This window comes from Chanodichthys erythropterus, chromosome 3 (assembly GCF_024489055.1).
Source record: "Chanodichthys erythropterus isolate Z2021 chromosome 3, ASM2448905v1, whole genome shotgun sequence".
Classification (NCBI taxonomy): Eukaryota; Metazoa; Chordata; class Actinopteri; order Cypriniformes; family Xenocyprididae; genus Chanodichthys; species Chanodichthys erythropterus.
In genome coordinates this window covers 17,027,315-17,051,585 of record NC_090223.1, presented here as the reverse complement: position 1 = coordinate 17,051,585, position 24,271 = coordinate 17,027,315, and the positions used below count along the sequence as shown (strand labels likewise).

At 36.9% G+C, this 24,271-nt stretch overlaps 1 protein-coding gene across 1 annotated transcript in view; it reads right to left on the bottom strand.

Annotated features, from left to right (window-relative positions):
* Positions 1-8,762, bottom strand: part of mast1b (microtubule associated serine/threonine kinase 1b) — a 40,257-nt gene extending 31,495 nt beyond the window's left edge. The window contains exon 1 of the mRNA XM_067370903.1: positions 8,649-8,762. Coding sequence (XP_067227004.1) covers positions 8,649-8,687 — 39 coding nt within the window. The 5' untranslated portion in view covers positions 8,688-8,762. The remainder of the gene's footprint in view (positions 1-8,648) is intronic.
* Positions 8,763-24,271: the final 15,509 nt, after the last annotated feature.

Genomic DNA, 24,271 nt, shown 5'->3' with positions numbered 1-24,271 from the left:
TAAAATAAAGTGTTACCGAAAAGATCTGCTATGCTGCTGCTGCCGCTGCTGTTATTGCTGCTGCTGTTGAATATTGCTGCTGCTTCTGTTATTGCTGCTGTTATTGCTGCTGCTTTTGAATATTACTGCTGCTGCTTCTGCTACAGTTGGTTATTGCTGCTGCTGCTGCTGTTATTGCTGCTGCTTTTAAATATTACTGCTGCTGCTTCTGCTACAGTTGGTTATTGCTGCTGCTGCTGTTATTGCTGCTGCTTCTTCTACGGGTGGTTATTGCTGATGCTTCTGTTGATATTATTGCTGCTGCTTCTGCAGTGGTTAGTTATTGCTGCTGTTTCTGTTATTGCTGCTGCTTCTGCTATGGTTGGTTATTATATTATATATATTATATTATATTATATTATATTATATTATATTATATTATATTATAACTGCTGTTATTGCTGCTGCTGTTGAATATTACTGCTGTTTCTGTTATTGCTGCTGCTTCTGCAGTGGTTGGTTATTGCTGCTGCTTCTGCAGTGGTTGGTTATAATATAATATAATATAATATAATATAATATAATATAATATAATATAACATAATATAATATAATATAATATAATATAATATAATATAATATAATATAATATAATATAATATAATATAACTGCTGTTATTGCTGCTGCTGTTGAATATTGCTGCTGCTTCTGTTATTGCTGCTGCTTCTGCAGTGGTTGGTTATTGCTGGATGCTATTATTGCTGCTGCTTCTGCTGCTGTTGATTATTGCTGCTGCTGTTGGTTATTTCCACTGCTGTTACTACTGCTGTTGATTATTGCTGCTGCTTCTGCTGCTGTTGATTAGTGCTGCTGCTTCTGCTGTGATTGGTTATTGCTGCTGCTGCTGCTGCTGTGATTGGTCATTGCTGCTGCTGTTATTGCTGCTGCTTCTGATGCTGTTATTGTTACTGCTTTTGCTGCTGCTTCTGCTGTGGTTGGTTATTGCTGCTTCTGCTGCTGCTTCTGCTGTGGTTGGTTATTGCTGCTGCTGCTACGGGTGGTTATTGCTGATGCTTCTGTTGATATTGCTGCTGCTTCTGTTATTGCTGCTGCTTCTGCAGTGGTTGGTTATTGCTGGTGCTATTATTGCTGCTGCTTCTGCTGTGGTTAGTTATTGCTGCTGCTTCTGCTACGGTTGGTTATTGCTGCAGCTTCTCCTGCTGTTATTGCTGCTGCTTCTGCAGTGGTTGGTTATTGCTGGATGCTATTATTGCTGCTGCTTCTGCTGCTGTTGATCATTGCTGCTGCTGTTGGTTATTGCTGCTGCTGTTGGTTATTGCTGCTGCTGCAGAGCAAGTTCCGGACTTTCTACTGCCAATACATACACAACCCTGCTGTGAGCAAGTAAGACCTGATGATGCTGTACTATAGCACACATGAATTACCCGTAGCAGATCTATATAGGTAGAGCTGGGGGATGTGGGGGGTTTCTGAAAGCATGCTGCAACTGCTACAGTAAATGGTGACTAAGTATTTGAAGGTTGAGCAGCGAGCTTGGCTACTGATCAGTCTGCACCATCAAGAGTTTCATGACGGAAGATGTTATTTTACTTAAACATTCACATTCCTTTTTAATAAAGATTGGCAAGCTACAATAGTAGCATGCAGGACTTTTTCCACATTTCATGAATAAAAATGTAACAAAATTATTATAAAAAATGTGATTATGCTTTTTTTCATTACTTCTTGTGAGCTTAAGCTATAAAAATATCAATAATTTAGAAATATATTCAATGTTTTAATTTAAATGTAAAATTACATTTTTGCAACCACACCTTTGCACTATATTGAAATTTTAACTACAAACATTTTTTTTAATTTAAATCAAATTTAAATGTAAAAGCAACAATATATGTAGTATATAATATGAAGTTATATATAACGGTTAAATGCTGATGAATATATTGAAATCCAGGGATATTATAGTCAACGAAATCTAAAAGCATAAAAAAAGTTACATGTAGTATAACAAAATCTGATTGAATCAAAATAATATATAAAAAACGTACTTATTTTATTTCAGCTAGTTGCCAAGGAAACATTTCTCATTTTCATTTACTTTAACTTTATGCACTAAAACAATTCAAATTAAAATAAAATTGAAATAAAAAATGAATAACAATAGACATATTTTTAAAAAACAAAAAATAACAAAAATAACAAAAACACACAACAAAATCACTTATACTTTACCTACAATTAAAATGAAAACAAAAAATACTATACTATAATACTAAATAATACTATAATAGTCAACTATCTTTCAATGATACTAAAATAAGATTGCTAAAATCTTTTGAGAGGGTTTTAAGCATTTTCTCAGCTGTTTTGCATTTAGCATGTCAAATAAATACATAATAAATAAGTAACAAAATGAAACTCAATTTAAGAGTACTGTATTTCACTTCCAACTTTCATTTTCAGTATGCAGTTTCATTCTGCTGTCATATATCAGTGAGATACTCATTTAACTTTCTCATTAATGTTGTACACTAAATAGTTTTTTCAACAGTGACTTAATTAATTTTACTGAGGTTTGAAGTGACGAGCAAGTCTGTTTCATGACGATACCGAAATATCTGGCAGTGAAAACATGTATTCATTTTCAACATAATGAATTCATGAGGCGTCATCTTCATTAAATTAACCTTCCACATAAAGCAGCAGAAGGCTAAAGCTCATCTCTTGTTTTTCTGAAGAAAGACGTGGCACTCACACTCTCTGTTTGTTTCACTGTGACTCACGTGTTTAATTTTAGACAGTAATTGAGTTTTCCGTCCTTAAATGCTGTAAAAGCTTCCCAGAAACCCTGCCTGCGGAGAAGAGCAGCCCGGCGAACTCGAGTGGACAGATGGAGCCGAACGAGAACAAACTCTGGGCAGAGATCAGCCGAGAAAAGCACTTCAGCTGCTTTAATGGACCGTGAGTCATATACTGAGTCCCCAACACAGAGATGCTTTGAATATTACAGTTAAAAAAGATTATAAAGCAAATGATCACAATTAATTATCACAGTAACACTAGGGTGAATTATAAATCTTTTGATAATTTGGTAACACTTCACTCATGGCCTTTATGTATAATGCATTGTGGCAGTGAGTCATAAAATGTAAAAGATGTACTTCAACATATTAAATTTCTCTTTTTAACAGTTGAACAGAGTCTGATCATCATGGATTCTACTTCCAGATGATCCGGCTGAATAACGATGAGCAGTCTGAGCTTTAATGAAATGGCACAAACTGGGCCTCCTGCCCGCTGTTTGGTGCAAACCCATCATTTATTGTGCCAACCCCATAATCTGAGCGTCATTAACCTAAGAGCGTCCCGTGTGCCAGCCAACAGAAAGCAAAACAGCCTGTGAGTTATCGTTGCGCCTTCTGCCGGGATTTTCGGGATTTCCTCCAACTATTTTTACTAATGGCTCTCTGCATCAGGAGAAAATGTGCATCAGATGCCTTCAGTGATTAAACGAGAGCCACCGGAAATCTGCGTCAAAGCAAAACACGCCAGTCGCGAGGGTCGATTACAGAGATGAACATGAGGACAGACACTGTCAAGCTCCAAAATGGTGAAAACCTTATAAAAGTTAACAAATAATTTGACCTCAGGAAAGCCACACTTATGGAAGCATGTTTCTGCCACTAAATAAAAAAATAAAAAAGGTAATTGTGACTTTTTTTCTTCTTCTGAGAAACAAAGTCAGAATTGTACACAATTATTGATAAAAAGTCGCAATTCTGACTATTTCACAAATGCAAGTTTTTCTCATGAAATTCTGACTTTATATCTCACAATTCTGATTTTATATCTCGCAATTCTGATTTTATATCTCATAATTCTGACTTTATATCTCACAATTCTGACTTTATAACTCAATTCTGACTTTATATCTCACAATTCTGACTTTATATCTCACAATTCTGACTTTATAACACAATTCTGACTTTATAACTCAATTCTGACTTTATATCACACAATTCTGACTTTATATCTCACAATTCTGACTTTATATCTCACAATTCTGATTTTATATCTCAATTCTGACTTTATATCTCACAATTCTGACTTTATATCTCAATTCTGACTTTATATCACACAATTCTGACTTTATATCTCACAATTCTGATTTTATATCTCAATTCTGACTTTATATCACACAATTCTGACTTTATATCTCACAATTCTGACTTTATATCTCACAATTCTGATTTTATATCTCAATTCTGACTTTGTAACTCGCAACTCTGACTTTATAACTCGCAATTCTGACTTTGTATCTCACAATTCTGACTATATAACTCACAATTCTGACTTTATATCTCAAATCTGACTTTATATCTCACAATTCTGACTTTATAACTCGCAATTCTGACTTTATATCTCACAATTCTGACTTTATATCTCACAATTCTGACTTTATCTCACAATTCTGATTTTATATCTCGCAATTCTGACTTTATATTTCACAATTCTGGCTTTGTCATGCAATTCTGACTTTATATCTAGTAATTCTGACTTTGTAACTCGCAATTCTGACTTTGTATCTCGCAATTCTGATTTTATATCTCGCAATTCTGATTTTATATCTCATAATTCTGACTTTATATCTCACAATTCTGACTTTATAACTCAATTCTGACTTTATATCACACAATTCTGACTTTATATCTCACAATTCTGACTTTATATCTCACAATTCTGATTTTATATCTCAATTCTGACTTTGTAACTCGCAACTCTGACTTTGTATCTCACAATTCTGACTTTATAACTCGCAATTCTGACTTTATATCTCACAATTCTGACTTTATATCTCACAATTCTGACTTTATATCTCACAATTCTGATTTTATATCTCGCAATTCTGACTTTATATTTCACAATTCTGACTTTATATCTAGTAATTCTGACTTTGTAACTCGCAATTCTGACTTTGTCATGCAAATCTGACTTTATATCTCACAATTCTGACTTTATACAGTATCTGGTAATTCTGACTTTGTAACTCGCAATTCTGACTTTGTCATGCAAATCTGACTTTATAACTCAATTCTGACTTTATATTTCACAATTCTGACTTTATATCTCACAATTCTGACTTTGTAACTCGCAATTCTGACTTTATATCTCACAATTCTGACTTTATATCTCACAATTCTGACTTTATATCTGGTAATTCTGACTTTATAACTCAGAATTCTGACTATATCTCACAATTCTGATTTTATATCTCACAATTCTGACTTTGTCCTGCGATTCTGACTTTATATCACACAATTCTGATTTTATATCTCACAGTTTTGACTTTGTCATGTAATTCTCACTTCATAACTCAATTCTGACTTTATAACTCACAATCATGACTTTATGTCTTGCGATTTTGACTTTATATCTTACAATTCTGAATTTGTCAAACAATTCTGACTTTATGTCTCGCAATTCTGACTTTATAACACGCAATTGACCCTTCGCTGTGAGTTTGATTGACAGGCAATCTAACCAATCATAACGCTGAATCCGCCATTTTGTCCAACAAAGCAGTCAGGAGTTAAAAATTAACCTCAGTGGACTTGAACTTGAAAAATGGTGTGTATGTCTTTCCTTAGTTGAAACATTATTCCTTCTGATGTTCATTCATGTTTATTTGTTTTCAGTGTCCTCTTTGCTCCGCAATGTATTTTCCACTGTGTGAGAACATGATGTGTGGAGAGAGATCAGCACGGCTTGTCGGACATAGCAACAGTAACTAAAGGGGGCGGGTCTTTGCGAACAGTCAATTCTGACTTTATATCTCGCAATTCTGACTTTATATCTCGCAATTGCAAGAAAAAAAGTCAGAATTGTGAGATAAAAATATGTAATGCTTTTTTTATTTTTATTTCATGGCAGAAGCAAGCTTCCATACACACTACAAAATATTGGTATAGAAACCATTTTCACTCAGTAATTGCTAAATTTAACAAATAATTACAAAGAAATGGCAAGTAACATTGAATTAAACATGAAATTTTGATGTAGAAAAACGAACAATTATTTTACTATTTTTTTTACAATTTTTTTACAGTAAGTGTCCATGGCTCATTAGTTAACTAGAATAAACAACTGAATAAATATTACGTCTTCATTATATTTTTACTGTTTTAACCTGTTAGTGTTGTCTTCATTATTTAATATATGTTTAAATAAATCTGTCATTAATTTTTTTTTTTTATTATTACAGCTATTGTTTAAAAGATTTTATCTCAACAACAAATTGGAGTACATTTTTAATGTAAAAACACTTTAAATGTGTGTAAAACTCAGTTTTTCATCTGATTGTTGATTATGAAATAAATTTGCTGAATTAATTGCTCATTTAAAAAATCACGTTCTTTTCATTTTCAGTTCAATTAAAAGCTTTAATTTTGGTTTTGGTGTCTCTGTAAAAATTTCATTTCGGTGCATCACTAAAAATATCATCAAAAATGATGAAAACATTTTGAGCTGGATGCATACAGCCTTTCACCTAAAATGCTCCTGTAGCCTATCAGCTCCCAATGTGCATGCGGCACCCTGCTGCATGATGGGAGTGCCCTTTGACCTCTGAGACGGTGTGTTGCACCATATGGCAGCAACAGTACAGCGGGAGGGGGTTTTAACTGAATAATCTACACAATGAGTGTGTGTGATGCACAGAAGACACCCGAGGGACACGCAAAGAAACGGTGGAGGGCAATTATTCTCACACTGAGCAAAAAACGTGTCATATGTCTGAGAAACACACTCACACACAATGACAAGCTATTATATTCTGCATAAATGAAGCCTATTTCAGGAACATTTTTTCTTTTGCATTCTGACATTATTTTCATGACAGTTAAACACGTTTTATCCTAAATTCTCATTATTGTAAATGTCAAATAATCTTGGATATGCATAGTCTTGAAATGTTGAAATATGTTTATCTTCATACTTTCTGATACAATGTATCCTTCATTGGTTTATGACACAAATGACACATTTCACCCCAATATTTCATTACTGCGAATGTCAAACAATCTCTGAAACTGATAAAATACTGATATATCATTTAACAATTATTATTATTTAACTGTCAAATGATTGATTTAAACAAAAAAATGTTTTCAGATAAAAAGATTTTTCCTACTGTTAATGATAATTTTTTGACAATTTGGGGGAAAATGCACTTAATTGTCATGAAAATTGTGTACGCAGAATGAACACAAAAAAATAAATTGCTCTAAAAATAAGCTTAACCTAAATATAATATTGTGTTTTGTTGTATTTTTGTGGTTGATTTCAGGCTGAAATTTTCAGATATCGAACATACCATCCATCTCTTTCTCTCATCATGTCTCAGACTGTCTACTGATGACTGTGTGTGTGTGTGTGTGTGTGTGTGTGTGTGTGTGTGTGTGTGTGTGTGTGTGTGTGTGTGTGTGTGTGTGTGTGTGTGTGTGTGAGATATCATATCATATCAGACTGTTTAACTGATTGTGAAACTCTAGATATACAAGCGTTTTTTGATGTCGACACACACACACACACACACACACACACACACCCATCCCAGCAAAGCAAAGGATTCAGATAAACTCTACTGAACAAACACACAGTAAAAAGTAGCTGAATTATTATCACCTCACAAACAAATACCATCAGATACTGTAAAAAAGCACCTGAATGAAAGCCACATTCAAATACCATGGTATTACTTAAATGCAACTCCATGTTATTGCCAAAAAACATGGTATTACTATAGCACATATCTAGAAAAACACAGTAATACTGAATGATTACCATATTAATTTACCATGGTATTTCAAGGAATACCACTCCTCTCCATTGGTTAGACTGTCCTTGTGTGGTCCAATCAGATAGTATTACAATAGTATTTTTGATATATACCATAGTCCTGAATGTTTACCATAGAAATTTACTATGTTACCTCAAGGAACTTTGAATAATACCATGGTACAACCCCTATATATGGCCAAAAGAAAAAAACACAGTATTACCATGGTACATGTCCAGAAAACATGGTACTAATATAGCATGTCCAGAAAAAAAAAAACTAATACCATGGTACGCTGATATAAACCATGGAGTGATTACAGTGTATATTTACCATGGTATTTCAAGGAATACCACTCTCCATTGGTTAGACTGTCCTATATATATATATATATATATACAGAATAACATATTTATATACATGTTGGTACTACCAGAATACATTGGCAAAAATCACAATATTACCATGGTACATGCCCGGACAACATGGTTTTACTATAGTAACGTTACATGTTTAGAAAACACATTAATGCCATGGTACTGAATGACTACCATGTTAATTTACCATGGTATTTCAAAGAATACCACTCCCTATTGGTTAGACTGTCCTTATGGTCCAATCAGTGTATCTCAGATATAAACATAATGGTCTTTTGATATAAATATACCATAGTATTGAATGTTTACCATATTCTTACGCTAATGCCCTTCTACTATGGTACTACCCCTATGCATGGACAAAAACCACGGTATTACCATGGTACATGTCCAGAAACCATGGTAATGTTGTCTGAAAGGATGTGGATCTGACCTGCAGTCTCCTGCGCCTGATTATTCCCGAATCATCCATGTCGTGTTCGGTAGAGATGCTACTGCTGCTGCTGTGAGGATCAGAGGAGCCTCAGTCCACTCGGATCCATCGAGACTCTGTCATCAGGACGCCTCGCGCTTCGTGCTCATCATTATCCAGCTCGTATCGCGCGTCTGAGAGGCTGGACGAGGCTTCACAACACTCGCATCCCGCAGAAGCCTGAAAGCTGGACGCACGACCGCACGCTCCTGACGTCATTAAGGAACGTGCGCGAGATCAACACGAAAGATTCGCTGCGAGCGCGTCCGCTCCTTTTAGCATCAACAGCTCTCTCTCTCTCTCTCTCAATGTTGTTCATTCATGTCATCCTCTCTGTCTCAGGGATGTTTTACTGTCTCCTCCTGTCGCTCCTCCTCCACACACCGGCTGCGACTTTAAACCTCGTGAGCTGCATATAAGGCGTTTTATGTGCGCCTTACGAGTTTAATTTTGGGTATGTGTGTGAGCAGCATTTCGGTCCAAAATATTAGATTTTGGGACACAACCCACTTGGCTCCAGTAATAAAGCAGTTCAGTGGGCATCTGTTTTGTGTTTTTCATCATGCCAACGTTTTGAGTTCTGGACTTCCTGAAAGAAAACAAAAAATGTAAAATAAGCTGAGTGTATTATCCTTTTTCCCATTTATTTTTCCTTTTTTTTTCTTTTTTTTTTCTCTTACATACCAAACTATCTATCTATCTATTTATCTTGGCCCTAGTAGGTCAGACGTAACAACCCAGTGTTTGGGTAGTTTTGGTGTTACCCAGATCCTGGGTCGGACGTAACAACTCAGTGTTTGGGTTGTTTGTGTGTTACCCAGATCCTGGGTCGGACGTAACAACCCAGTGTTTGGGTAGTTTTGGTGTTACCCAGATCCTGGGTTGGACGTAACAACCCAGTGTTTGGGTAGTTTTGGTGTTACCCAGATCCTGGGTCGGACGTAACAACCCAGTGTTTGGGTAGTTTGTGTGTTACCTAGATCCTGGGTCGGACGTAACAACTCAGTGTTTGGGTAGTTTGTGTGTTACCTAGATCCTGGGTCGGACGTAACAACTCAGTGTTTGGGTTGTTTGTGTGTTACCCAGATCCTGGGTCGGATGTAACAACTCAGTGTTTGGGTAGTTTGTGTGTTACCCAGATCCTGGGTCGGATGTAACAACTCAGTGTTTGGGTAGTTTGTGTGTTACCCAGATCCTGGGTTGGACGTAACAACCCAGTGTTTGGGTAGCTTTGGTGTTACCCAGATCCTGGGTCGGACGTAACAACCCAGTGTTTGGGTAGTTTTGGTGTTACCCAGATCCTGGGTCGGACGTAACAACCCAGTGTTTGGGTAGTTTTGGTGTTACCCAGATCCTGGGTCGGACGTAACAACCCAGTGTTTGGGTTGTTTGTGTGTTACCCAGATCCTGGGTCGGATGTAACAACTCAGTGTTTGGGTAATTTGTGTGTTACCCAGATCCTGGGTTGGACGTAACAACCCAGTGTTTGGGTAGTTTTGGTGTTACCCAGATCCTGGGTTGGACGTAACAACCCAGTGTTTGGGTAGTTTTTGTGTTACCCAGATCCTGGGTCAGACGTAACAACCCAGCGTTTGGGTAGTTTTTGTGTTAACCAGATCCTGGGTCAGACATAACAACCCAGCGTTTGGGTAGTTTTTGTGTTACCCAGATCCTGGGTCAGATGTAACAACCCAGTGTTTGGGTAGTTTTTGTGTTACCCAGAACCTGGGTCAGATGTAACATCTCAGCGTTTGGGTAGTTTTTGTGTTACCCAGATCCTGGGTCAGACGTAACAACCCAGCGTTTGGGTAGTTTTTGTGTTACCCAGATCCTGGGTCAGACGTAACAACCCAGTGTTTGGTTAGTTTTTGCGTTATCCAGATCCTAGGTCAGACGTAACAACCAAGTGTTTGGGTAGTTTTTGTGTTACCCAGATCCTGGGTCAGACGTAACAAACCAGCGCTTGGGAAGTTTTTGTGTTACCCAGATCCTGGGTCAGACGTAACAAACCAGCGCTTGGGTAGTTTTTGTGTTACCCAGATCCTGGGTCAGATGTAACAACCCAGTGTTTGGGTAGTTTTTGTGTTACCCAGATCCTGGGTCAGACGTAACAAACCAACGCTTGGGTAGTTTTTGTGCTACCCAGATCCTGGGTCAGACGTAACAAACCAGCTTTTGGGTAATTTTTGTGTTACCCAGATCCTGGGTCAGACGTAACAAACCAGCGATTGGGTAGTTTTTGTGTTACCCAGAACCTGGGTCAGATGTAACATCTCAGCGTTTGGGTAGTTTTTGTGTTACCCAGATCCTGGGTCAGACGTAACAACCCAGCGTTTGGGTAGTTTTTGTGTTACCCAGATCCTAGGTCAGACGTAACAACCCAGTGTTTGGGTAGTTTGTGTGTTACCTAGATCCTGGGTCGGACGTAACAACTCAGTGTTTGGGTTGTTTGTGTGTTACCCAGATCCTGGGTCGGATGTAACAACTCAGTGTTTGGGTAGTTTGTGTGTTACCCAGATCCTGGGTTGGACGTAACAACCCAGTGTTTGGGTAGTTTTGGTGTTACCCAGATCCTGGGTCGGACGTAACAACCCAGTGTTTGGGTAGTTTGTGTGTTACCCAGATCCTGGGTCGGACGTAACAACTCAGTGTTTGGGTTGTTTGTGTGTTACCCAGATCCTGGGTCGGACGTAACAACTCAGTGTTTGGGTTGTTTGTGTGTTACCCAGATCCTGGGTCGGATGTAACAACTCAGTGTTTGGGTAGTTTGTGTGTTACCCAGATCCTGGGTTGGACGTAACAACCCAGTGTTTGGGTAGTTTTGGTGTTACCCAGATCCTGGGTCAGATGTAACAACTCAGTGTTTGGGTAATTTGTGTGTTACCCAGATCCTGGGTTGGACGTAACAATCCAGTGTTTGGGTAGTTTTTGTGTTACCCAGATCCTGGGTCAGACGTAACAACCCAGCGTTTGGGTAGTTTTTGTGTTAACCAGATCCTGGGTCAGACATAACAACCCAGCATTTGGGTAGTTTTTGTGTTACCCAGATCCTGGGTCAGACGTAACAAACCAGCGCTTGGGTAGTTTTTGTGTTACCCAGAACCTGGGTCAGACGTAACAAACCAGTGCTTGGGTAGTTTTTGTGTTACCCAGATCCTGGGTCAGACGTAACAACCCAGCGTTTGGGTAGTTTTTGTGTTACCCAGATCCTGGGTCAGACGTAACAACCCAGTGTTTGGGTAGTTTTTGCGTTATCCAGATCCTGGGTCAGACATAACAACCAAGTGTTTGGGTAGTTTTTGTGTTACCCAGATCCTGGGTCAGACGTAACAACCCAGTGTTTGGTTAGTTTTTGTGTTACCCAGATCCTGGGTCAGACGTAACAAACCAGCGCTTGGGAAGTTTTTGTGTTACCCAGATCCTGGGTCAGATGTAACAACCCAGTGTTTGGGTAGTTTTTGTGTTACCCAGATCCTGGGTCAGATGTAACAAACCAACGCTTGGGTAGTTTTTGTGCTACCCAGATCCTGGGTCAGACGTAACAACCCAGCGTTTGGGTAGTTTTTGTGTTACCCAGATCCTGGGTCAGATGTAACAACCCAGTGTTTGGTTAGTTTTTGCGTTATCCAGATCCTAGGTCAGACGTAACAACCCAGCGTTTGGGTAGTTTTGGTGTTACCCAGATCCTGGGTCAGACGTAATAACCCAGTGTTTGGCTAGTTTTTGTTTTACCCAGACTTTGGATCAGATGAAACAACCCAGGGGTTGAGTTATTTATCGCAGGCTTTTTGTGCCCTCTCCAGGAGAGAGCAGTGCAGCTCCATCAAATTGGTGCATGTCTTCAATAAAATACAGGATTGTGTACATTTTATTTTATCTACAAATTCGTTATTGTTCTCTATATTGTTTAATTTTATGCAAAGCAACATACAGGGGGCGTGATGTGAGTCACCTAAACGAGTGTATCTTTGGTCTTTTCACATGATGGAAACGCCTGATGCCTTGCATAGAATTTCATGATTTTATTCAAAAAGATACAGAATATAAATACTTCGGTTGTTAAAATATGTCATCAGAACTGTACACTGTTTGTTTATGGACAAGTTATGTAGTCAGTCACTGCATATTTCGGCTACAACCCAAATTGGGTTGTTTTTAACCCAGTGTTTTAGGCCTCTTACATACCAAACACTATATTGAAAATTTACACAACAGCAACAACACCACAGGATTTACTGTCATATTTCCCTCCCACAGGCCGTCAGATGTAGAATAAGGTCAATAGATTTTGCCCCCCACATCTCTCACACCATTTACACATGGAACCAGTTTGTCTAGATGAGCATCACACAGAAGAACATGACATGAAAAGCGTAAGATGACACAATTAGAAAAGATCTGATTCTGTGCTAAATCTCTTCATGTTTTCATTGTGACACTATAATCAGAAGGGACAGCATTGTATAATACTGAGCAGCAGACGATTCGCTGTTTTTACATAACATTCGGTCACATCAACAGCGTTCTCTGACATCTGTACAGGCCAGACTCTGCGCTGGGATCAGTCTGACTGATCTCACTCACTGATCCCTGAGTCACAGATGCTGCATGACACACGATAGGAGATTTCTATCACAACAGCATGCTAACATATCATAGTGCACATCTGCCAAACTGAGTAAGTTGCTGCATCCTACAATGCAATGAACTTTATTTTATTTTGTTGTTACAATGCTACAAGAACAAGAGGTATTGAATTGACACATTTTGTAACAAAATTAACTGCCAGAAGAGAAGAAAAAAGAAAAAAATTCATTCATCAGTTTTCAGCATTTTGTTTGTTTGTATTTAGTTTGTTCCAAAGGTTTAATCTCATTTATAAAATTTGTATGTATTTTCCTAATTTAATAAATAATTGCGTAATGTATTGTTCTTTACTTTTCGGTTTTATTCTGAAAGTAAAAAAGCACATCAAATACACACATTTCTATTATAAGCTACAGTTTTCTGATAATAGGTTTCTGAATCCTTCCTAAATCCATTCTTTAGTAAATACACTGATAAAACAAATGCAAAATAATTTATGTTTCTATTCCACAAAATTCACAGATATATGAAATGTCCAGCTTAAATCTTTACAAAATATGCTTATACTGGATAATTTTTTTGTAGGATACTTCTTTCATTTTGTTATTGATACAAAATTTGTTTTGCATTTTACATGCTTTGCTCCAATAGATATTAGCAAATGAAGAAGAATGTCTTGCTCCAATACTAATGTACTAAAATGCCAGAGAGTACAAATATGATTTTAAACAGTCCTTAAAAACATTAAGAGTTAAGGAAGATCTAACATCCAATGGCAGATAACTCCACAGTCTTGGGCCAACAATAGAGAAAGCATAATCTTCAAACTTATTTGATGATCTTAGAGTTACGCCTGGACTGTAGGGCTTCCTACGCTCTGGTGCCATTCTGTGAAGTGCTTTAAAAACATATATCAAAATCTTGTGTATCCTAAATTGAACTGGATGCCATTCTAAAAAAAAATAACAAGGGAGTAACATGATCCGTTTTCCCAGCATTCATTAACGACCTTGCAACAGCATTTTTTACTAGCTGCAAGCGAGCAACATACTGTATGTTTGGCAAGTCCCAACATAAAGAGCAATACAATAATATTGGTGGGAAAAAATATAGGCATGGACAACTTTTTACAGGTTACTGGCTGACAGAATTGGTTTCAGTTTGGCTGTTGCCCTTAAAGGTGCAATATGTAATATTTTTGCAGTAAAATATCCAAAAACCATTAGGCCAGTGTTATATATATTTTGTTCACCTGAGTACTTAGAATATCCCAAATGTTTCCAACTATCTGTAAATCGTGAGAAAATTTCAATTTTACCCAAGGCTCCAGGACGTGTGAGGAGTCGTTACCCTCGGTTTCCGGTTTTATTTTGTAGAAACCACAGAAACACCAAAGACGCTTTAATATTTACATGTTTTAATAGACAAGGGAACAACTGTTTTGATATATTTATAGACAGAAAACTAATTGTTGTTATATAGCTCAACGCGTTTAGTTTTATTGTTTAAATCTAATTTTCTTGATTTTTTGTGAGTACCATGCTTTACCATGCCTCAGAGAAAAACACTATTTTATGAAGTAGCTAACATAGCATAATCAGATGCAGTTTTATTTTTACTAACAGTAATACAGCATTTTTTACATCATAAAATATGCTTTAAAATGAATTGCATGCCATTTATATCAACACAAGTCATCCAGCATTTAATATGATAATCTAAAATCAATCTATCTTACTGCAGTGTGTAACAGTGTCTCACAGCAGCCACCGAGTGAACGCACAGAGTAACGTTATAACATCATTATCAACACATTCAAATGTATCTAATATGATAAACAGAGCTGTGTTACCTCATACTCATGAACGGAAAAGCGGAAGCGGCGCCGGCGACTGTGTCATAGTAAAAGTCCTGCTGCTCATGAGGCGTGTGTTGCACAATCGCTCCAACTCCTCGTTCAGCTCCACAACACTCGCTCCTGCTCTGCTTCATACTACAGTAACGTTAATAATCGCATCCATGAACATGATTTCTTCCCGAGCCCTATCCCTATTCTTTTCCACCGTCCTTTGAGGTGAAGACCACATGTCCCAAGATTCCGCTCTCAAACTTGCCGTCATCAAGCTACACCTCTGTTTTGAATAGGCTTCTAGCGACCTCTAGCGGACAGAATTCTTACATACTGCACCTTTAAATAGAAGATACAATTACGAACCACCATCTTTATCTGTCAATAAAATATCGACAACTGACTCCCAATGACTTATCATTTACCATCGGGCTACAAGCTGTGCGACCAATGGTAATCATTTCTGTTTTGTTTTCATTTAAAAGTTCATTTAAAATTTCATTTACAGATGGTAAGAAATACCATACTTCTTAAAAATCATTCCCAATGGGACCATGTACAGTGAAAACTGGACTGGACCCAAGCAGAGAAATAGCTAACAATCTTCACTGAAAAGGATCTACATTCCGAATAAGAGGCAAACCATTTTAAGACCATCCCCTGAATACAAACAAACTGATGTTAATTGCTGAAATAAACATGAAACATAATAAGGTTTAGTGATGACAAGGTGTCAAAGTACTGTTGGATACTGAGATTTGTTTCACACTTCATAAGAACATATTGTAGCATTGTATGTTTACAGTGGCAGTATATTTGTTTGGAAGCACATTGCTTTAATAACAGATGGTGTCTGGAGCATCTGCTCTTCTGTAAAATATCTTAGCAAATCAGGGCCCTGTGGGGCGTCCGACACAGAAACAGATGTATGAGGTATGAAAAGATGTCGGCTGCTCTGTTCTGAACGTTAAACATTTGACACACTATCATGGTGACATCATTACAGATAGACTCATCAATATGTCATGGTCGAATCACAGCAGTCATAATGATTCACACACAGTGACAGTATCTGTGTTACAGTATATTGTGAGATTCTTCTCAGAAGATATTGACCGTGACTCCTACAATAGGTCAGTATTTTTGCCTTGTTTTCCAGTAAAAATATCTAAAAAACTGCATTGTCAATTTCAGACCTGTTTTCAGAATTATATTCAGATCTTGAATATATGTGTACTTAGTTTTGTCCTGATAGCAAATACATTTTAATATGTTAACTGTTACCCCCTTTTTGTGCATAGATCTGAATTTAAATAGCTGTGATTCTTGAATGCTCTGGAAAACAGACTCTTTTTAAAGAAACACTCAGTAGATTATTGCAGAAGTGAAACTGAAAGTGTAAAAAAAGTGCACTTGAAAGTGTAAAAAAGTTTAGATTTACAAACCCGATTCTAAAAAAGTTGGGACACTGTACAAATTGTGAATAAAAACAGAATGCAATGATGTGGAAGTTTCAAATTTCAATATTTTATTCAGAATACAACATAGATGACACATCAAATGTTTAAACAGAGAAAATGTATAATTTTAAGGGAAAAATAAGTTGATTTTAAATTTCATGGCATCAACACGTCTGAAAAAAGTTGGAACAAGTCCATGTTTACCACTGTGTGGCATCCCCTCTTCTTTTTATAACAGTCTGCAAACGTCTGGGGACTGAGGAAATAAGTTGCTCAAGTTTAGGAATAGGAATGTTGTCCCATTCTTGTCTAATACAGGCTTCTAGTTGCTCAACTGTCTTAGGTCTTCTTTGTCGCATCTTCCTCTTTATGATGTGCCAAATGTTTTCTATGGATGAAAGATCTGGACTGCAGGCTGGCCATTTCAGTACCCGGATCCTTCTTCTACGCAGCCATGATGTTGTAATTGATGCAGTATTCTAGAACTTGGATATACCTTTCAGCATTGATGGTGCCTTTCCAGATGTGTAAGCTGCCCATGTCACACACATTCATGCAACCCCATACCATCAGAGATGCAGGTTTCTGAACTGAGCGCTGATAACAACTTGGGCTGTCATTGTCCTCTTTAGTCCGGATGACATTGCATCCCAGTTTTCCAAATAGAACTTCAAATTTTGATTCGTCTGACCACATTACAGTTTTCCACTTTGCCACAGTCCATTTTAAATGAGCTTTGGCCCAGAGAAAATGCCTGCGCTTCTGGATCATGTTTAGATATGGCTTCTTTTTTGACCTATAGAATTTTAGCCGGCAACGGCGAATGGCACGGTGGATTGTGTTCACCGACAATGTTTTCTGGAAGTATTCCTGAGCCCATGTTGTGATTTCCATTACAGCAGCATTCCTGTATGTGATGCAGTGCCGAAGATCACGGGCATCCAGTATGGTTTTCCGGCCTTGACCCTTACAATTGTTCCAGATTCTCTGAATCTTTGGATGACATTATGCACTGTAGATGATGATAACTTCAAACTCTTTGCAATTTTTCTCTGAGAAACTCCTTTCTGATATTGCTCCACTATTTTTCGCCGCAGCATTGGGGGAATTGGTGATCCTCTGCCCATCTTGTCTTCTGAGAGACACTGCCACTCTGAGAGGCTCTTTTTATACCCAATCATGTTGCTTATTGACCTAATAAGTTGCAAATTGGTCCTCCAGTTGTTCCTTATATGTACATTTAACTTTTCTGGCCTCTTATTGCTACCTGTCCCAACTTTTTTGGAAAGTGTAGCTCTCATGAAATCCAAAATGAGACAATATTTGGCATGACATTTCAAAATGTCTCACTTTCAACATTTGATATGTTATCTATATTCTATTGTGAATAAAATATAAGTTTATGAGATTTTTAAATGATTGCATTCCTTTTTTATTCACAATTTGTACAGTGTCCCAACTTTTTTGGAATCGGGTTTGTAGATTTAGATTTAGATTTAGATTTACTGTACAGCAAATGTAGTGACTTGCTAGAATTGCTAGAAAATCAAAGCTATGTCTAACCAAGTTGTGCTCCAAATTTGAGGTTGATATCACAAAAATTGAGCCCGCTAAAAGATTTTTAAAATACTTTAAAATACTTTTTTTAGTTTCTTGGTAATGCAGTGTCCAAATTCAATTTAAATTGAGATATACCTCATTTATGATAATTACTAAACTATGTGATAGGACAAAAAAGCAATAAAAAGTGACAGCACATTGACAGTTAACATGCTATTTTGTTGAGGTTTATGCTTCAAAGTGAGCAAAACAATATGCAAACAATCTTAAAACAAGACAAAGATATTCATTATTAAGAAAATAATTTTTATGAGCATCATCCATGGATAAAAACTGAAAGCTCAGACATGAATTTAACATGCAAACACCAAATGTTTTTTTATCCAACCACTGGGTTACACATACTTGGTTACTATGTTGGGTCATTTTTTTAACATTCTTGGGTTATATTAGTAATATATATTGTGTTATACTGTGCTAAAATAACCTGCAGTTTGAAAGGTGCTATGCCAATCCAGAGCTGGGTTACTACTTGGGTTATTTTTAGCCCAACATTATAAAGCAAGCATTTATTTTATTTATTTATTTTTCTTCTAAGCATAAATTTAACAAGATGGCAACTTTTTACAAGAAAACAATAAAATACTGATGAATCTCTATCTCTGTTTATCTATGAGACTTTAGGAAACAGCACAGTTGGGGCTCTAGTTTTGGATGCTTGTTTGGATGTTTGTGTTCGTATCTCCACTGAAGTGCTGTGTCTCTGTCCATGGTGCTGATCACCAGAACAACTGTCTTCACTGTCATCCACTACCGCTGTGACCCCAACACATTTCTAAATTAAACTGTGTATATTTATATATATATATATATATGTCTTAACAGAAAACGTTCAAACAAATGTTCAAGCACATCTCACAAAAAGGACGTTTGCTAGGTTTGAAATGCTAAAACAATAGATGTAGAGTTGAAAACGAAGACAGTCAGTGTTGTGTGACTTTGTGGAACATGTTCAGAGTTAATGTGATGAACTACACCTGCTTTATTTGTTGAAGTTGTTGCCAAAAAAATCAGTATTCTTGTCTTGTTTTGCAATAAAAATATTTAATATCAAAAAGATCCATTAACCTGAGCAAATTATACAACGTGAATTAAATGTATTTTTCTAACTCTATTGAAACAAAAAGTATATAGTGCCTTGCATATTCAAATCAATCAGTTGACTGACAGGACGATGCTCATTAAATATTACTGTGATGATGCAAATGTTTAAAGTGTGCAGGATTTAGATTCATCTCAGTCTATTAACAAATAATGTTGCTTCTAAGCATCTAAAATAATTTTTACTACTGAATAAAATACTGATGAAAATGTTTTTTTCAGTGATGTTGCATATTCGCTAATTTAGCAGAATATGTGTTTTGTAGTGTTTGTAGTTTTACATTGTAAACAGTGTCATTTTTGTCATGTGACATAAGGGATTCCTGTGATGCTCACATTGACGTCTTGAAGTTGAGTTGAAGATTTAATCCAAAATACTTCAAACATTCTGCCAGAGATACCGGCTGAGGAGGATTTTATTCCAAACACACACACACACACAAGCTGTTGGTCCATGAGTAAGACTAAGTCCAGAAATAACCTGCAGACGGACATCATTCATTACGTATTCAGTGACAAAATTGTTCTTAATGGCAGAATGAATCAGTGCTTTGCTCCCCTATGAGTCTATACATGACATATAGGTGAATGATCAGTGTCATATTTCAAATGAAAATAACATGCTTAAGGGGATTGTTGTTCTGCCATCATAATTTATATACTGTATATTCAAACTTGCCATATTATGATTGGACACGAGGCAAATTATTTTTGAATATAAGCAAATAAAAAGCCAATCTCGTCCACATACGAAAAACAATCATGCTTTAGTCACAATTATGACATATAAAAACTATGACATAAAAAGTCAAAATTATGATGTAACGTCAAAATTATGACATACTAAGTCATAATTGACCTTTTGCAAAGACCCGCCCCCCCTTAGTTACTGTTGCTTTGTCCGACAAGCCATGGTGCTGTGTGAGTGAAAAATACATCGCTGAGCAAAGAGGACACTGAAAACACGTCGCCAGACAAGACAGAGCAGGTTACTTGTGATATTAAACAAAGTCACAGCTTTCAAACTGTGTAATTTGTTAAGAAATCCGAACAATAACAACCATTTTGTGGCTCTTTAATGTGTTGTGACAGATCACTGTAGCGCCTCAGCTCAAGCGGCTCATGAACCGATCATCTCTTCCTACTAGTTCATTTATAGCATCAAATAAACATGAATGAACATCAGAAGGAATGTTGTTTCAAACGCGGAAAGACGTCAATACACACCATTTTTCAAGTTCAAGTCCACAAAATGGTGAAGTCAAATTAATGCCTTAAAGTTTTGCACAAAAATAAAGTTTTGTAAAACACAAAAAAGAATTGAGCTATAAAAAAATGTTTTGCAAACAAAAATAAAGAATTGCAAAGGAAAATAAAATATTGAGTGGAAAAAAAAAAAGTTTTGCAAACAAAAATAATAAATTGCAAAATAAAATAAAGTAGTGCAAAAATAAAAATATAATCAATTACAAAAATCAATGACAGCTGTAATCCTATTTTATCTTTGCCACATATTTTTCATGCTCAAACCTACTAAATCATTTGCAACGCTCATTTTATTCTGTGTTTCAGTCAAATGTGCGCTCATGATACCGGTTTTCTTTTGCGCTGCACTGTTCTGTGCGGATCTCTTTATGGCACTGGTTTGACGTGGGGGTGGAGTCAAGAAACGGGGGCACGCCCCCGCGAAACACGTCATCGGCAGGAGACGCAAATCGCAACAGAACAGGGCAGCGTTTCCCAAAAGCATCATAAGCTTTCGGAAACCAATGGAGCTACGATCAACTTAGGCTTACGATGCTTTTGGGAAACGCTACCCAGATCAGATCAAGCATAGAGACAGGGCGCATTTATTATAATCTGAAAACCACGCCCACCGGGGGACAAACAATCCAACCGTCTCCATTGACTTTGTATTGCGTGAGGCTGCCTTCTTGTCTTTTCTGACTCATTACAATAAACAGAACAATGCCTAAAAGCTGCTGTGTGACAAGGTGTACAGCTAACAAGCTAAAAAAAACAGAAATACGTTTTTATAAGCAGTCGACCCCAAAAAACGAATGTTTAAGGACACAAAAGTGGATACAGGCAGTGAGACAGAGCGCAACGGGTCATATCACTATAAGAAATGCATTGGAGGGGGTCGTAATCGGTGACATCATATGCTAAACAAACCAACAAAAACAAACCATGCATTATTTTTCACCATGTCAAAGAATTATTTCACCTGTCGCCGATTACGTTCCCTTCCAATGTATTTCGCGGGGGCGTGCCCCCGTTTCTTGCAATTTATTTTTGTTTGCAAAACATTTTTTTATAGCTCAATTCTTTTTTGTGTTTTGCAAAACTTTATTTTTGTGCAAAACTTTAAGGCATTAATTTGACTCCATAGATTCAGCGTTATGATTGATTAGATCACTTGTCAATCAAACGAAGAAGGGTCAATTATTAAATAAAAAGTCAAATTATGACCTTTTAGGACAAGATTTCAATTTTTGTCATAGTTATGACTATATTATAATGTTAGAATTTAAATGTATGTCCTAATTATTAATCTCATAATTATGACCTAGTTTAATTATGACTTAGTTGGTCATAATTAAGATTAACCAAAGCATGATTTTTTTTTTCGTATGTGGCGTAAATTGGCCTCCAAACATTTGAAATTTACAGTAGAGGAGATTTTCAGTGAATACTGAGTTAAATTCGTTACTCATACAATATGACTTCATAGCTGAAAACTGAAACTGACTTCATAAGACTTAAGAATACAGTGAATCAGCCATATTGACTATTTTTACAGGCTTGATTTTTGGGAACCCTGGTCAATTTAAGTTTATATATATATATATATATATATATATATATATATATATATATATATATATATATATATATATATATATAATGGGGGGAAAGCAAAACAGCTGTTTTGTGTTCGACAGAAAGAAAAGTTCCACAGGGTTTAATCGACGAGGGGCAGTAAATTATTTTTTCATTCTAAATATTCTGTCACTTTAAAAAGCTAAATTGCCGCGGTGAAATACTCCGTCAGACGTGCACGAGAAGTGTCGTCAAGTGGAAAACAAACGACACTCACGCGCATCAAACGAGTGTGTTAAGATAAAAAACAAAACCCTTTATTACGCTGCTCTTTCTGTGTGCCCCGGTTTCCTCTATCCGCCTCTGCTCTTTTGGGAACGGTGACCTTGCTTCCGGCTCTCTGATTGGCAGGAATCTCATCTGCGCGGGCTCAGCTGTCAAACTGGTTGAATGCCCGGCGGGAACAACCGCTATACGTCACAGTAGTGAGGCGCTGTTGTGCACGAGCGGCGTCGGAAAGTTCTACCCAGAGCTCTGTCATTGTGTACGCGCGCCCTCTTCTGGTCATAGCAGGTAGATTCTGACACCCTAAAGTGATGTCGACCCTTTCGTCTCTTTTGACGCTCTTAAAACCTTGTCTAGGACGTCTTACCTCAGTCTATTATATTGCCATTTTGATATCACTAAGTTATTTTATGAGAATTAAGCACTTAATTATGGTAATACCTAGCCTACTAGTTTATTATATTGATATTAAATATGTTTGAGCGATATAACAAATAATTCCAAGTCACTCACGTGATTAGGTGTAAAAAGCCTTTAATAAACTTGGCTAAGTCATTAAAACATTAAAAGTGTTGCTCAGCGCGTTTCGGTTTGACAGCCTTATTCAGGATGAACATCCATTGCTCACAAACATTGGCTGCGTCCGAAAACTGGAAAATGCTGCCTTCTGAGGAAACATTTCAAGGTAGTAAGGCATCAAGGCACGTCCGAATCCAATGTTAACTTCACTTCCTGTCTCATGAGATACCTTCCTCAGATCGATTTTTGAAGGAAGCATGGATGTATCCTTAGCTACCTTTGATATCCCACAATCCTGTGCTTTCCATTCTGTGACAGTTGAGCTAGAAAAATAAAGATGGCGTCCAAAAGTTGAGTTTGCTGCTCAGTTTGTGTAATGTACGATTTTGACCAACATATTTCAATTTTGATATCATTTCTATCGAGAAATTACTACTGTAGTAATTAAATATTTGTTTAGTTCTCACCAAAGCTTGCACTATATTGCTGTAGGTCTTTAAACTGTTATGCTGCCTCAGAAGTCTGTCCGAAATCAGTTTCGTGAGGTGCCTTCATGTACAAACGCTGCCGTACAAGTACATTCTCGTATCAATAGTACGAGTTTGTAATCTCGTAGAATATATACGCCAAAATGAGTTTTGGCGTGCTTATGGTACGCAGTTTTTCACATGCATATGATACGCACTTTATGGCGTATTATACGTACGAAACCCCCACTCCCCCCACCCCCATCCTACCCAAGAGCGTATCATATAAACGCCATAAAGTGCGTATCATATTCATATGCACGCGAAAAAACTGCGTAGCCTACCATAAGCACACCAAAATTCAGTTTGGCGTATATATTATACAAGATTACAAACTCGTACTATTGCATTCTCATGTAATCGTGTTGGACAATGGACAATGAGGCAGCAAGACAGCTACAGGTTTTCGGACGCAGCCATTATTTAAACTATTAGCCATCAGTGGATCATCAAACCAGCTGGTTAAGTGGGAGTCGCTATAACCAGCCAACTACACAAAACACTGTAGTAAAACTTTTTGAAGGAATAAATCAATAATAATAAAAAAGAAAAAGAAAGAATGTTTTTGCAATATATTATTTAACATTAATAAAATAATATGAGACTGATATATTATTTCGGTCTGTCGGAACAGTTTAAACTATTTTAAAGCTGCATGATAAAGAAAATGTATATTTCTTGGTCAAATCTGACAAATTTAAATAGATAATTCAAAGGGGTGGTTGATTATAATTTCACTTTTTTAACTTTAGTAAGTGTGTAATGTTGCTGTTTGAGCATAAACAACATCTGCAAAGTTACGACGCTCAAAGT